General features: G+C 38.4%; 2 protein-coding genes and 1 non-coding gene across 4 annotated transcripts in view; 2 read left to right on the forward strand and 1 right to left on the reverse strand.

The window, feature by feature from the left end:
* The window catches only part of megf11 (multiple EGF-like-domains 11), a 170,010-nt gene extending 161,590 nt beyond the window's left edge, over window positions 1-8,420 (forward strand). For both annotated transcript variants that reach the window (XM_065283262.2, XM_065283263.2), the window contains 5 exons: window positions 260-378; window positions 1,629-1,683; window positions 3,014-3,073; window positions 5,814-6,023; window positions 6,526-8,420. In XM_065283262.2, coding sequence (XP_065139334.1) covers window positions 260-378; window positions 1,629-1,683; window positions 3,014-3,073; window positions 5,814-6,023; window positions 6,526-6,701 — 620 coding nt within the window. In that variant the 3' untranslated portion in view covers window positions 6,702-8,420. The remainder of the gene's footprint in view (window positions 1-259; window positions 379-1,628; window positions 1,684-3,013; window positions 3,074-5,813; window positions 6,024-6,525) is intronic.
* A 2,597-nt stretch (window positions 8,421-11,017) lies between these two features.
* Window positions 11,018-16,132, reverse strand: rab11a (RAB11a, member RAS oncogene family). Its single transcript, XM_065278983.2, has 5 exons — window positions 15,958-16,132; window positions 14,625-14,820; window positions 14,236-14,429; window positions 14,005-14,085; window positions 11,018-13,491 (listed from the first exon to the last, which is right to left on the reverse strand). The coding sequence occupies exons 1-5, from the start codon at window positions 15,995-15,997 to the stop codon at window positions 13,355-13,357; spliced, it is 648 nt and encodes a 215-aa protein (XP_065135055.1). The 5' UTR covers window positions 15,998-16,132; the 3' UTR covers window positions 11,018-13,354.
* Window positions 16,133-16,556: 424 nt separating this feature from the next.
* trnaq-cug (transfer RNA glutamine (anticodon CUG)) lies at window positions 16,557-16,628 on the forward strand. Its single transcript has one exon. It is a non-coding gene; the product is annotated as a tRNA-Gln (tRNA).

Genomic DNA, 16,628 nt, shown 5'->3' on the forward strand with positions numbered 1-16,628 from the left:
AGAAGGTTGGTAGAATTTCAAGCATCAAAAACACAACAGACATTCCTTGTGACAGACTATACAGGTGTTTAGATGCAGTTTTGGGTGATTGTAAGTGGATTGATCATTCAAGTCTGATTCATTCATTTGTTTTCTTATTAGCGTTTCTACCACCAAATTGCCCACTTAATTAAACCAAATGTCCTGCATTATGAAACTTATGCATAATGCTATGGTATGTGGAAGTTTTAAACGCTGTTGGCTTGCTTTTCTCCTGTAGAGACATCTCAAAGCAGCAGCGCTGGCCAGTGCTTCTCTAATCCAAGCTATCACACTGTAGCACAGTGCAACATCTCTTCCTCCGCCACAAACAACCTAGATGGCACTCTCACGCTTAAGGTGAGCACACACACTTTGGGTAATACTCTCTCATCAGAACAATGTAGGGAAGCATCAGTGTATCGGCCTAAACTCTGAAAAATGCTGGGTTATTTTCAACTCAGTGTTGGGTCAAAAAGAGCCCTGCAGCTGGATTGAAATTAACCCAGAAAATGTTTATATTTGACCCAACAATGGGTTAAAACAACCCAGCATTTTGGGGAAAAAACAACCTAGCGGGCTGGGCACGTTCCTTTTCGACCCAATGCTGGGTTTAAAAAAAAAATGTTTAGAGTGTTATTGGTATCGGCAGATAAAAGCAATTTTCCACACTATCTGACATTGGATGATTGTTTAAAAATATTGATGATCAGGGCAGAGGATATATTGGTGATGAAAAGGGGCAGAAAATGCATCAGAACTGCTGGTGATTATTTTAAATTGGGTAACAATGACAGAATTGCAATTTAAAGGGACACTCCACTTTTTGAAAATATGCAAATTTATCAGCTCCGTAGAGTTAAACATTGTGTTTTAACGTTTTGGAATCTATTCAGCTGATCTCTGGGTCTGGCGCTGCCACTTTTAGCATAGCTTAGCACAATCCATTAAATCTGATTAGACCATTACCATCACACAAAAAAAAATAAAAATAATCAAGGACTTTGCTGCTGTAACATGGCTGCAGAAGGTGCATTAATATTACACAGCACCTGAAAATAGTCCCCTGCTACTGAAAGTAACCAAGGGGACTATTTTCAGGCAGTGCGTAATATCACTACACCTGCTGCAGCCATGTTACGGCAGCAAAGTCTTTGATTATTACGCCAGAATGAGAGTATAGTTTCTAGCCATATCGGCCAAATTTTCCGTCGGTCTTAGTACACGATGTAACAACAAAAGAGTCAAGTTTTAAATAGGAAAAATATCAAAACTCTTTGGTTATTTTTTAGAATGATGCTAATGGTCTAATCAGATTCAATGGATTATGCTAAGCTATGCTAAAAGTGGTACCGCCAGACCCGGAGATCAGCTGAATGGATTCCAAAACGGTACAAATAAAAATGTTAACTCTAAGGGATCTGGAAAATTTGAATATTTTCAAAAAAAAGTGGAGTGTCCATTTAAAGTTTCACAGCGTAATAATTTGAAGTTTAAAACAAAACTATTGCTATCTATCGGTATCGGTAGATGTCATTCTATTATTGTTTGTGCATGCTTAGAAAAATGTTTATTCACGTAATTGTATTCCGATTTCTTTTTCTCTTTAGAAAGGAGACAAGAGCAGTTCAGAATGGAGAGCTTACTGCAATATCAACGACCTGGGTCAGTGTCCTCAATCAAACTTCTATCTGTTCTCACCAGACAGTGCCTACAAAAAGGCAAATGTATCTTTTCCTCTGCTCAACCTATTGCACTACACAAATATAATGTTTGCGTTTTGTTGAAGCCCCTGTGAATTGAACTACTTACTCTCTATTCTGATGGGTTTTAAGCAATGAACACCTGCTGGAACTTCCCCTACTGTGGTTTTATTAAATTCTTACATTAGGTGGCACACACACGCAGAGAAAGGTCAGGCTTAGCCTACATTATTCAAGGTCACTCTGGCTAGGGGAGAAAGGAGTTCATTACCGCTTTGACTTTTCATCCCAAATCACCTCACCGCATTATATCTACCTGCTGGTCTGCCAATGAGGGCACGGCAGAACATACAAGGTCTCTGACACATGGGTTGGATATCGGGTGTTTACATCATCGGCTGTTGTAAGCTGGGAGAGGAAGTAAAATAAGTCCAGTGACCACAATGACCAAACTGGCTATGACTACACCAAGTTGTTATAGGAAGTTTTTCTCTATTCTATTTGCAGAATTAAAGTGTGGTCTAATATTATAAAACAGTTGGACTGTACTACATCCTGTGTTTTGAGGATATCAGCAAAAAAGTGGTTCTTTTGTGGCATCACTCTATGAAAAACCTTTTGTAGCACTATTATCTTAATGGTGTACCTGTCTACAATTTTGTTTGTTAGTAATATGTTTTGTAACATTATTGTAATAATCATCTGTTTTAGTTTTATCGTACAGCCATTAAATCCAAGCACATAGCGAAAACAAACACTGCAGTTAGATGAACTTAAGAATGACTCAAATTACACAATATAAGTCAAGTGTGAATTTTAAGTCTTCGCCTGTGCCTATTTTTGACATTGGTTTGAATGTTATTTTGTGGCAACATCCAGTCAATCATTTCTGAAAAAAAAACCTATGCTGAAAAATTTCAAAAGAAAATGTCTTTTTGTCATTTCATATGAAAAGGTTACTCTTGAATTAAAAGTAAATCATATTTTCCCACCTCAGGCAAAATCAGTCAGTCATGTGGTCAAAAGAAAAACCCTTTTCTTGGAATTACCCTTTTACTTGACACCATGGTGTAGCATAGTGTTCTTATCATTCTGTCACATCTCTTTTTGAAATTTTTTTGCTATGTATTTGTGTATCATACAGTAGCGTATAGTAGGCATATTTAGCTTAAATGCGATGTTAGTCAGTTTTGATTAAAGCTTCTGCCAGATTCACAAATTTTAGTCAATGAATTTATATAGATTTTTGGACAATAATGTCCCAAAATGTCTTTATTCATGTGTTTTATTAGGAGTAGCAAGAGGAGACACACTTACATTGAGAGACAACAAAACCACCAGGATGGCCAAAGGTAATCACTGTGTGTGTGTGTGTGTGCGTGCGTGCGTGTTTGCACTATTCATTATGTTCTTCAACTAAGACGATGTCAACATGTAAAACATGTCCCTTTAAATTTTTGTGGTGTTCTCATTAACCAGACTTATGACTAGGGTAGCCATTCGTTAGCCTGGCTCCGCCCTCCTACGTGCTTCCGCTTATTTTTCATTTTCGCTTCAGTACTACTTCTGGGACTGCTGTGTAGAGTTTCGTTTTCTCCTGAAAAAATCTGCAGGTCCAATCAGCGAACAGAGGGGGGTGGCTGAAGAACGATGACGTTGAGGTCATGCGTCAGTTTAAGTTGTAGTTCAGTAATGGCAGCGGAGAAAGACGTGAGAAAAGCTATTCGGTCCGTTGTTGCTAAACTGCCGAATAAAGAGAAGTTAAAGCCGGAGCAAGAACCAGGTTTGCTAAGTTTTGTTGGTCTGATTATTCGGACTTGTTGTTTCCGGTCGGTTTCGGCGCTTGATATATGTCACGACCTCACGTTAGCGATCGCCTATGGCAGATCCTGAGTGACTCTGGGCAGATCCAAAAGTTTTAAACTTCAACAGAGGACCCTCCTTAACGGAAGTAACGCTTTGCAATGGAGCGTGGCCAGACTCTCTGTACAAATTAAATGAATGTACGAGCCAGTTGGACAAGGCTAGCCATTCGTGCCAGTTTCACCGGACGCGTCCCGCGTTCATAGCATTTATCTTGGTTGCGCTGCTTCCAGTAGTGTATATTTATGATAGAGCATTTATCCAATCATATTTCAGCCAGCGGCTGACATCATGTGTTGCCAGGGTCAAAGAAATCTGCCTAGGCCTTCAGAACGAAAAGTGCAGGCGCCTTCAGCATAAGATAAATGGCAATGAAATCTTTCCAATCTTTCCAATCCATTTGAATGGATTGACCCCCATGCAGCAGTTTTAAACATACCGGAAAAAATTCTCGCATACAGCGCAGCTTAACGCAGAGTCACCGAACGTTATTCGATCTGTCCCGGCTAAAAACAGAACTGACTGTAATGTATACAGTGACTGATTTTAAAGGCAAAAATCCACTTGAAATCCTTGATTTCCTTCAGCATAAAAATCTGGGTGAGAGCATGAGGCAGCTGAACGCATTGACATTGACGTTTTGTGGTGACTATTCCTGTGTCCACCACTTCAGTCAAACGGACATTCTCAGGCCTACAACAAATTAAAACGTATGCAGAAATACTACTGGACAGTCTCGACTTTCAGCATTAGCCTTCTTGGTGATAGACTTATTGTTGTACAACAGAGTGAGCGAACTCTTATTGAGGAAAGAATGGAGGACGGATTTTGTGTACAAATAATCCATAGGCTTATTTGGTGAGTTTAATGCATTTTATTTAGTAAGCAAGTAATATTTGTAAAATGTAAATTTTTTATATTAAACCTTTAAAAAAAACCTTGCATTATCTTTGAAAAATAGACTGTCAACAAAGTCATTTGTTATTGATTCTTCAAAAAGTTTTCAAAACTTTTTCAAGCACCATTTATTTATTTTGAAAAAAAAGAGTTTACCTTCATTTTAAATTGGTTTCTTCTTTGCGTGTCATTTTTTAGTAAAATTACAGTAAAATTTGACTGTTATTCCTGTATGTAAAATACAGACTGTATTTTACTGTTATGTAAAATACAGTCATTTCTATTTTTACTTTGCAATTTAACGTTTAATGAAAAAATAATAATTTAGCGGTTAATGTGTTTCTATTGCTCTGACGTCATAATGTTGGTATTACGATATGGATTAATTAAGGTCTAGGTAAATTTCTTAAGTGTTGCTCTCATTTGTGGACCACAAAACCAATCTTAAGTTGCACGGGTATATTTTTAGCAATAGCGAAAAATACATTGTATGGGTCAAAATGATTTATATGCCAAAAATCATTAGGATATTAAATAAAGCCGGGGACATTTTCACACAGATTATAAATGTAATTTGGCCATATCAACTGATCATGCCCAGTCTTTTCCAGTTGTGCTCAGCTCAGTCTTTGTTTACAGTCACAAGAAACAATCCTTAAGTGTGTTGTGTCTTAGAAGGTTTTAGCAATTAAGTCCTAAGGTGTGTACCCAGCTTTAAGATCATGAAGATATTTTGTAAAATTCCTACTGTAAAATATATATAAAAAATGTATTTATCATAAGTAATATTTTCTGCTAAGGACTTTATTTGGGCAACTTTAAAAGCGATTTTCTCAATATTTTGATTTTTGCACCTTTCGATTCAAGATTTTCAAATAGTAGTATCTCGGCCAAATTTCATTCCATACATCAATGGAAAGCTTATTTAATGAATTATTTATCTATTTTTTTTTTTAATTCCCCTCATGACTGGTTTTGTGGTCCAGGGTCACATTTGTGAAACTGACTTATAAAAAGCCTGCAGTATCATCATTTGTTATAAATAACTCTGAATTTAAGATCTATAAAGATTGATTGTGGAAACATTACTCATGTACATTATCCAAAAATATCTTAAGGACTCTGAGATGCTTCTACAACATTGAGAAGTGTGTGTTTTGCATCTTTTACTGATTAAATAAAGCTAAATCTGACTTCCTGTAATATTTAATCATTTTTATTACAAATTACATTTTTGTCTCTCCAGTCTCTCCCACAGGGTGATGTGCTGATTACATTTTGTGAAAATAATGAAAATCTGAATGTAATATCAGTTTTTTGATGTGTGTATAGATTACATAAAGGCCTCCATGTGCAGCTCCAGCTCATGTTCACTGAACAGCGAGAACCCGTACGCCACTATCCACGATCCGCCCAGCCTGGCCTGTAAGCACACTGAAAGCAGCTACGTAGAGATGAAGTCCCCAACTCACAGAGACCTGACCTTCTGCTCCAGCGCCAGCTCGACCCTGACCACTGCCAGCAGGAACGTTTATGACGTGGGTAAGTCTGTACAGCCTGTTCTTACACAAGGTCATGTTTATTTATTACTTTATACCAATAAGGACGTCTAGTTTTCGGCTGAACATTAAGAAAATGAAGGCAAATTGTAAAAAGGACAGTGTCGGAAAAGCCAATAATATGCAGTTTATGAGCAAAAAGGATTTGTTTATATTAATGTAAATGTTTTATGCATAAATAAAAGTTAAGGTTTATGCGTTCAGAGGAAATACAAACCGCTAGGGTGAAGATGAATTACGTTTTTAATGTTGAAGGATAAATGAGAATTTACCTCATTAAGAATATTGGAATATTTTGGCCACTTTCCATCATGGTGCAGTCACAATATTGCCTAGTAATTTTATTACTGTTAAAATGACTTTTTTAATACTTTTATTCGATCAAATTAAAAATAATTCTAGCAGGGATAAGGCATATGCTTGATTGCTGATCAAACTAAAGACGAGTAAATTCGGCTGACCCCGTCATCACCCTTCTTTCTCAGAACCGACAGTGAGCGTTCTTCAGGGACCCAACGGACTGGCGACGGGTTTCTCCCAAAGTCCTTACGACCTCCCGAGAAACAGCCACATTCCAAGCCACTATGACATCCTACCCATGCGCCACAGCCCCACACACACGCCTCCTCCTCCAGAAAGCCCACCGAGCTCCCTGCTGTAGAGCCCACTCCTCCATCAGACTGAAGACTGGCTTTTCGGGGGTCTCTTTTATCAAATATCTGCCTCTCTTTATATTCCTCTTTCTTTCAAACACACATTCAATTTCAAATGCATGAGTAGATTATGTTGGACATGACACACGGACTCTATTCCTCTTTCTGTTAAATAGAGGAGGATTGCAGGAAACGGACTGTACACAAGCCCAACAACAAGAGCGCTACTGCTGAACAGATTTGGACACCAGCGACTATTCATTATCCTTCTCATCTATCAATGACTTTTGTAACAAGCTGTGCGTAACACATCAGGAAATACAGGTGTAGGAAATGCATCCTTTCTTTAAAGGCCTCTGAATGACTGTGAAGAAGAATTTTGGACATGTTTATTCTTCATGACATGAGCTCCACAGACTGGAACACATAATCAATGCAACTCAATGATCCAAAACTTTTTTAATCTGGAGTTGGCATCGATTTGGAACTGGGAGTCAGTGGTGACCATGAAGGGGCACGTCCATATTCCCAGAGCAATTGAGCATTCAGAAATGACTCCAAGGCTTTGGTGACAAAGCATGGTTTGAAAGAAATATCTTTATTGTTTTACCAAAACATTCACCTACAGATTCCATATTACTTTGGTTATCGATCATAACTTTATAACACATTACCACTGATAAACCCTAAACAGAGATATTTATAAAAGTTTATGAAGAGAGCCTGGGATCAACATGAGCTTAATAATGCTGTAATGCTCATTTGTGTAACAACCTGGTGCTTTCTACTGTACATAGACGTTTATGACTGTTGCGATCGGTTATTTGGTTGTGCGTCTTATAAACGTGGGATTAAGTTGTGTATCTTAAGTAATGCTTTCAACTGGTTTAGTTGTTCTCAGTATGTTTACATTTTTGAAACATGAGTTAATGGGCCTTGAAGGGTTTTAATTTTGTGATTCTGTATTTAGGATGTTTATTTATACTTTGTTGAAATGATGTTTTTTCTTTGTGTAAGTGAAACATATTTAAAAAGGAAAAGACTAAGCATGAACAAATAAGGATACCAATTATTTTCACGTGCTTGTGCTATTTGTGCACAGTATCAATATATAAACTCAACATTATATGTTAGCGTTCATGTCAAAATAGACTCCAGGATCAGACCTCATACGTGTCCTTAAAAAAACCACGGTATAAATAGATTTGGAGATGTGCTTTCCTTGTGTATCAGCAGATTGTTTTGCGAGTCGTTGATTTCAGCTTTGTTTCGAAGTGGCTTCATTCCCTCACGATAGCAATAACATAGTGACAATCATTCATAAATAAAACAATGCATTTCATCAACCCCACCAGCTTTACAGCTCAATGACTCCCCATTTGCTTTTATGATTGGTTTCAAATTTGATGCATTTAATGTTCTTCCCATTTTACTGCTGCTTGATGTTTTCTTATAAAATACAAAATAAACTTAGAAGTCCCAGTTGCAGAGCTCTCTTCTTTTATTAATTGTACCCGGTATGTGAAATCTAGGCTGAAGTCTCAATCTATTTATGAGATAAGGAGCATTAAAGTTTGATTTCACGCATTGATTTTAATTTAAATCTTTGACATGAGCTTACCCAGTCAATATTAAAGATATAACAGAATGTTCTTTACATTATGTACAATGATTTGATGCAGAAAACAGTAAATGACAAAAGCACATCCAAGCATTTCGTAAGGAATAATTAAAGGAACAGTATGTAGGATTGTGGCCAAAACTGGTATTGCAATCACAAAACTTGTGGCTAGAACTGGTACTGCAATGACACAACTGGTGGCCAATACACAAAATGACAACATAAACATCAGTTGAGGGCTGCAACTCCACTTTTTAAATGACAATATCCTGGCCAGACTACTGTTGTCAGTGATATAAGTATATGAAATGAAAATGATTTCTTAATGTCTAATGACATATCAGGGTCTTTTTATGATTAATTGATATAAATTTCTTACATACTGTTCCTTTAATGACGGGCCGTTAATTTATTATTTGAAAATAATGCACACCCAAAGTCATAACACGGCACGAGTTACCACAAAAACTGCTCTGATGGTTATTTTAAAACATTTGACAGGTTAGGTGTGCATTTTACATATAATTTTGAATAAACAGGGTTCCCACACATTAGCTAACTTCAAATTCAAGGACTTTTCAGGTCCAATACCCTCAAATTCAAGGACCAAATGTGGGGACAGGGCCGGCCCTGGCCAATTTGCTGCCCTAGGCAAGATTTCACCTGGTGCCCTTTAGAATCATTTTGTTCATAAACTTACACAGAAAAAAATGCACAGTTTTTCTTAATTTTGAAAATATTTTGGAAACACACGCATGCACGCACGCACACGCACACATACACACAATACCCTGTCACTCAGGCATTTGGTCTTGACATTGTCACTGAAAAGGCAGTTTAAAATATAAACCCAGAATTCAGCGAACGTCAAGAACAAGAAAACGGAAACAACAATCAGACAGAGACGCAGGATTTAAATTACGTTACACGGACCATGTTAAAATTCCAATGTTTCTGCACAGAAATACCAACTTTGTCTGGTATTAATAAGCTGCACAGTGGCGGTGCTGAAGGCGCGTGATGGCACATATGCACAGATATTTACGTGCAATCTATTGGAAAGCGGAGGAGTCATTAGTTGGGTTAGTAAAATAACGAAATTATAGCTTTTAAATAGAAGAAAAAAGTTTTTTGGTAAAGAGATATATGTTTTTAAAAGTTTAAAACACACAACCCTTCTCAAGGGGAAGTAAGCTACTTTTCTCCTTACGTGCAACCTATCGGAAAGCGCAGATGAGTTTGGTTAGTAAAATAATGAAATTATAGATTTAAGTACAAAATAGTATTTATATAAAGAGAAATATTGAAATAAAAGTGCAAAACTATAAGTGGAAGTAATAAAGTAAAATAACGAATAATAATTATATAATAACGAATAATAGTCTCCAATAGGTTGCACGTAAATATCTGTGCTGCCACCAGTACTCTGTCTGAGCGCGTCTTCAGCACCGCGGCCAGCACTCCAATGCGCAGCTTATTAATACCAAACAAAGTGAACAAGTTGCTATTTCTGTCTAGAAACATTGAAATTTAAACATGGTCTGTGTAACATTATGTAAATTCCGCGTCTCTGTCTGGTTGTTGTTTCCGTTTTCTTGTCCTTGACGTTTGCTGAATTCTGGGTTTATATTTTAAACTGCCGCTTCAGTGCAGTATAGCCACAGAGCTATAACAAGCACGATCTTCCGAGATTATATGCTACTAATAATTCATCAGTAACTGCTGTTTTCTTGTGCAAAATTAAATATTTATAGTTAAATGTTTAAATGCATATATCAAAAAAATAATAATTTGGGCGCACGGACGCCCCAAGGGGTCGGCAGCGCCCTTAGCATTTGCCTATTCCGCCTATGCCCAGGGCCGGCCCTGTGTGGGGACACATTTCAAGTGAGAGCAAGGTTTCATTGTGTTACCTTTTAAGATACATTGTTACAGTTCTCTTTCGAGGGAACTCGCGCTGCGTCACTGCGGTGACATGTTGGGGACGCCTCCAGGGGTAAGTGCAACTGAATGTGTATATCAAATTCAACCAATCTTGAGGCTTAACGACAAAGACAGGGTGACGCGGGAGGCAGGAAGTATATCGCTATCTGAAATATTGCCAAAGACGGCGTTACAGGGACGCAGTAAGTATGGCAAGGGAGACGCAGCGTTTGGTTCCCTTCTCAGGGAACAACAGTTACACATACATAACCCGAGACGTTTTCATTTGTCAAACACAACTATGCAACAAAGCATTTTGGTATGAATCAACATTCGCATACAGAAGATCAAAACATTCAAAACAAGTTAGCACGTGTGCTTAAAAGGCTAGAAATTTTATGATATTATCCTACACTACACAGGGAATAATATGTTTTTTTTCCCAGAAAACTTCAGCACTTTCATGTATCTATGTATGTATATTTTCAAAAACTTACCAGGGCCTAGATTTTTCACCCCACATTTACAAACTTTCAAGGATTTCAAGGTCCCGTGGGAACGCTGAATAAACCACTTTAACGTAAAAATAAAAAATGTCCCACTGAAAAGCACAAAAAAGTAAACAGGACACTAAAGAACCATCCAGAACACCCTCCAAAAAAGTACATATCTGTCACTGGGGTGGTACCCTTTCAAAGAGTACACCTTTGTACATAAAGAGTAATAAAACGCGTGATAATTTTCAACTCAAGATGTCTTACAAAAAATCAGCAAGCACAATTTTGAATTAACTACATATTTTATTTGCTCATTTAAACTGGAATTACAGTGGACAGAGTAATAGTATAATTATAACAATACAAAATAAATCACAGTACAGTGCAGACAAAAGAAACAAAAAAGTAATAATGGTTCTTGAGGCAATACGTGAAAGATCTGACAGTCAGAAAAGTAATATCCAGGCAATCTAACTAGAACACACCAGCTATGTGCAGTGCATGGGCAGGTCAATATTGTGCCATCTGTACCCTCACATCATTGGCACTGGCCCCTGATAGCACCAGAGACCCCTGCCTCTAAAGAACAGTCATACAATCAGGGTCCTAACTAAGCGCGGTAAACTACAGAAACACACCCTGGCCTTTTCCTTTTCACGTCAAAAGTACTGCATTACCTCAACGTGCTGCTATACAAGATACAGGAGACTGAAAATGACTCGCATGCACCTGTGCGGTAACGTTGGCCCATTCCCTTCAGTCTTCCATTTTTACAATTACATTACTCGAGTTTGAAAACAAGCCACCGCAGTCTTGGAAGGGCCGTCGATTTCACCTGGAATGCGAATTATCTTAGTGAGAAATGTTTTACCTGGGGCTGGGGTAATTAAAGTCAAAGAGATCGATAACCAAAGTGAAATTGTCTAAAAGTAATTGACTTTCGGGTTGCAGACTAAGATGCTGAGGTCTACGGTATTTTTCCACTCTTGAGGTCATCCGTGGTGACCGCTTTATAACATGCATTATTAATTCAGTCTTTACTGATATTTTATATCACACTGAATAAATTGTATTAGACAGCCATTAAGCAAAAATGAGCATCACAGCTTGTGGTAGTCTGCCCATCTGCTGGAATAAGGACAAGACTTGTAGGCTAAAATACATAATACATTCATAAATTATCACACTTGTGTCTTAACGTCTAAGAGTCCCATCGCTTCGCCACAACAATTAAAGGCTACCACAGAATAAATACAAGTTACATGTCTGGAGATTATAAACTGTAGTGCGCCAAGTCAAACGGGGAGATATTTTACATTCAGTGCAAAAAGAGAAAGTATCCAGTCTGTTCCCTAGAGTGCTTTCGTGTGATGTGGTCGTCCGCTTTTAGGTATTAACTGCCGTTTGTTTATCCTGCTCTTAGCTGCAAAAGTACTACGTTGTTGTGGTGGTGGTAAACTAATAAAACGCGTGCATAATTTAGGAGAAGTGACAAGGTAAACGCAAGTATCTATTCCCTTGTTTCGTACTGAATGGGTTGCGGTAGTGTTATTTATTTTCAATTGTGTTTGAGAAGAACTTGTGCCTTGTGTGGGCACCGAAGCGCAAGTAATTTCCCCTCTACTGCGCTTTAAGCCACAGAGAGATGCTTTTTCCGCATTATGACATCAATTACGGTTTATTACAAACTGAACTTTGCTGTAAAATGTCTACGACATCCAAGACAATAACTGAGATTAAATCACCGGAAAATGGTCAGTATTACACTATATTACAGCATAATGATAGCACTGCAGAGCATCACGTGATGAAGGCCTCGCTGCACTGACATGGAGAATCGAAGAGGTGCTGTGTTTTAAGCAACATGCATGAAACCGGAGGCGTTGTGGGTACGTTCCATCAAGAAAGGCACTAAAACCACTATTCTACCTCAAATGCAAATGATGCACATGGCAGGGAGAAAATAGCATAGCAGCAGTAGCTATGGATAGGTCTGAGGCACCGTGTTCAGGCTGTGCCACGAGTTTAAACCTCTTCGATGGGCCGTGATGAGAAAATAACGCAATGCAAGGATGCCGATTTGTAACGCGTGATGGAGGCCGCAACTTAGCTTTACAACATGCAATGTAACCCATACTTGGATATATATTTATATATAAGGTGAAGTCTGTGGTTTTTGGGCCCTAATCACTGTCTAAACATCTATCAACAGAGACATCATCTCTACACATCACAATATTAAATACAGCAATACCTCCAAATACTGCACGTTTCTCCCCTCCACCCCAGACACGACGGCAGAAATGGGGCTGCTACTAAAGACGTATACATATATGAGCAAACGTTTGCGAATGAAATTATATATTAAGACATTTCAGTGAAGATCGGCACGACGATTATTAAAATTCTGCAATATAAAAGCCTACATGGCAGGAAGAAGGGAAAAACAAGCACAGTCCAGACTGCAGGTGGTGACCCCTTGAGATTCCAGCTTTGGAACCAGCCTCTGTGCTCAAGCCTAGTTGTGCAGCTGCATCTCAGACCCAGCGCAGTCTTGAAGAGGAGGGGAGAGGGTGTTGCAGGTGGGTGCTCGGGGAGGGGGATTAGGGTACGGGTGCTGCTAGATGTTCTGGCAGCACTGCATCTTTGGTTTGTTCTCAGTAGGCTGCACCTGGATGGACACCACATTGTTGCTAGGTGACATGTCGTTATCCCGACGGTCGGACATCTGCTTTTGGGACACGATCCGGTAGATTTCTGCAGGACAGAGAGGGATTGTAAGGTTTTGAATTCTCGGACTAACTCGTACGTGTTTATTGCTTGTAAGAGAACCATTTACAAACTGGTAACTATAACAAACTTTCTGTTGCCATAAAACTGCCTACAACCACAGAGGCGCAGTCATATTACAGCAAAAGTCATTACAGGGAATGTGTGATGCCCCTAAATGTTTATTTGTTCCTGCCAGCTCTGCAGATGCCAGGATCCAAACAGAGGGTCAAAAGAAGACCAAAGCTCTTTATTGCGGTCACGTCGGGCTAAAGAAACCTACTCAACCAAGACAGGCCTTTTGATGAGTCATTCATAAGGATCAACCTTCAACCGCAGGCCAATCATTTACAATTTTTCTTTTACCTTTCAGACAGGCCTGTTTCTGAACCTATTTGCAGTATTAATATATTCCTACACTATAAGAAAATAAATGTTTATCATCCATAACCTTGCACGGTTGATAAGAACGTTTCTGGCTTCTATGCAAAACACACTTACCAGTCAGGATGGTCTGAAAAGCGGTCTCTACGTTGGTGGAATCCAGAGCTGAAGTCTCCAGAAAAGACAACCCATTTTTTTCTGCAAACATTGGGAACGGGTATTAATTTGGTCTGTAGGTGTCAACGGTGTTTATCAATACAAAAAGCAAATGTCCTTGTAAAACACTGGCAATTTGAGTTAAATGAATAGAGAGTTAAAGGTCCACTGCTGTGTTAATGTGCTTCTAACCTGCAAATGCACGTGCTTCATCTGTGGGCACGGCCCTGAGGTGACGCAAGTCACTTTTATTGCCTACGAGCATGATGACAATGTTGCTGTCTGCGTGGTCTCTCAGCTCTTTAAGCCAGCGTTCCACATTTTCATAGGTCAGGTGCTTGGCTATGTCATAGACTAGGAGAGCTCCCACAGCGCCTCGGTAATACCTTTACAATAAAACCATAGACAAATGATCAATAGGACTCATTCAACATTAAATATTGACAATATTTGTGCATGATTTTAAGAAAAAGAGTTTTCAAATAAAAGCAAACTTTTACAATGGATTTAACACAAAAACAAATATATATTTAATACATAAGGGTTACAAGTATTTAATGATCATTCATGTTAGTACTTACGCAGAAGTGATAGCTCGATAACGCTCCTGTCCGGCTGTGTCCCAGATTTGAGCCTTCACTGTCTTCCCATCTACCTGGATGCTTCGTGTAGCAAACTCCACTCCAATGGTGCTTTTGCTTTCGAGATTGAATTCATTGCGGGTGAAACGGGATAGCAGGTTACTCTTCCCCACACCGGAGTCCCCAATGAGGACCACTTGAAAATGAAACAAATCATGGTTTTATATCAGACCACAGCTGGTTATTTATTCAAGTACAGGTACACTAAATAGTGTCTAGAATAATGAAACTGTTTGTGTGCTTTATGTCACAGCTTGTTCTGACTCTGAAGTGTATGTAAACAGATTGAAAAGTGTGGGAAAAGATTCAGGGTGACATTTCAACTAGTCTGATCTTTCTGGGTTAATCTGATCTGTGTATACTGCTTAGAAACACTACCTATTGGTTAAATTAAGATCTTATTTCAAGACATCCTGACAAGTTGAGAAAGGTAGTTCAGGCGATCTTTCAACAGATGACGTAACAGATCTCACGTGAGTGACACAGGTTAGCTATGAGAACAATTTATGGCAATAATGACTACATGAAAAATGTACGCAGATGAAACAGCTTTCAGTCAATCTCAAAAGGTCCGACATTGAACACTTCATGAAAGAAAAACACGGGCCTACTTCTGCCCGAAAAGAAAAAAAATCACATCTAATACTGCGTAAACAGTATGTATGTGTGATAGTATACGATCGTAACAGTAAGCAAATAGTAATATATACAATTTTAATTTAATGACGTATATAACGTTACCATATAATTTATCCAGCACACCTCTGATGGTCATATAACTGACATTGCTTTGTTCCTCATAATGTTGACATGAGTACTGTCACCAAGTACATGACAAACTGAAACTATTAAACTACGAAGACAGAATAAAGACTCTTTATCCAGACTTTCATTTGGACACAAGGACCATTTCCGCCTGGTCCACTATTTCAGCGACTGTAACGGCTAACTTCAGCTAGCCACTTCAAGGTGTGGTCTTATCTGCGGTAAACGGTGTTTTATTGTGTTGATCAACAATTGTATTGACGCCAAACATACGTGGTGGTTTGGGTACAAGTGAAAAATGCAGTTAAATACCAAAGCTTTCCAAATAATTCAATTCCAGTCGATAATCAGGGCTTTGTTTGTGTCGTTATAAGCGAGCTAGCAGCCGGTTAGCTGGCCTCTAGAGCTCGAGTATTAAAATACAACCGCTCTAACGGTTCCCGACACAATACCTACAAAATGATAACCGCTTTTTCTTATTCACTCCAAACAAAAAAATTAAACTTACCTTTAAACAAATAATCATATTCGTCGTCTCTCGTCCCCATTTTGGCTAAAATAAAAGCACAAAGAATGAAGGAATGTGAAAGAAAGGTGGACTCGATTCGTCCCTGTGGTCTACGCTGCTGCTGCACTGCAGTCTGTTTTGTGATTAGACAGTAGCCATGCTAACAGGTTAGCAAGCAGACGATCCAGCAGTGAAGTGTTCCGGGTTAGGGTCTTTACAGCCTGTCAAAATAAAAGCGTATTTTTTGGTAGTTTGGTCGTTTTATTTTATGTTTCTTATTTTCAGTAAGGCATCGTTTAATTTAAGATATGCTTTTCTGCTCAGAATATAAATTAATTGTTTGTTTGAACATGTTGCCCGCTCTGTAATTTAAAATAGAAAATTACAAAATTATTAATGTGTTTTATTATGAAGCACTGAGCTCAAGCCTGATTTCTGTGGGGGAAAAAAATATAGGTTCTTAAAGGAAGACAATTCTTACATTTATTGGCGATAAATGTTTTAAAATAAGCAGGTAATGAACAAAATGATAAAAAAGTAAATTACATACATCATCCCTACTTTTAAGATACAGTAATTTCGAGTGCTTGTGATAGGTTGGTTCCATGGTGTAATGGTTAGCACTCTGGACTCTGAATCCAGCGATCCGAGTTCAAATCTCGGTGGAACCT

This window comes from Paramisgurnus dabryanus, chromosome 9, assembly GCF_030506205.2.
Source record: "Paramisgurnus dabryanus chromosome 9, PD_genome_1.1, whole genome shotgun sequence".
Classification (NCBI taxonomy): Eukaryota; Metazoa; Chordata; class Actinopteri; order Cypriniformes; family Cobitidae; genus Paramisgurnus; species Paramisgurnus dabryanus.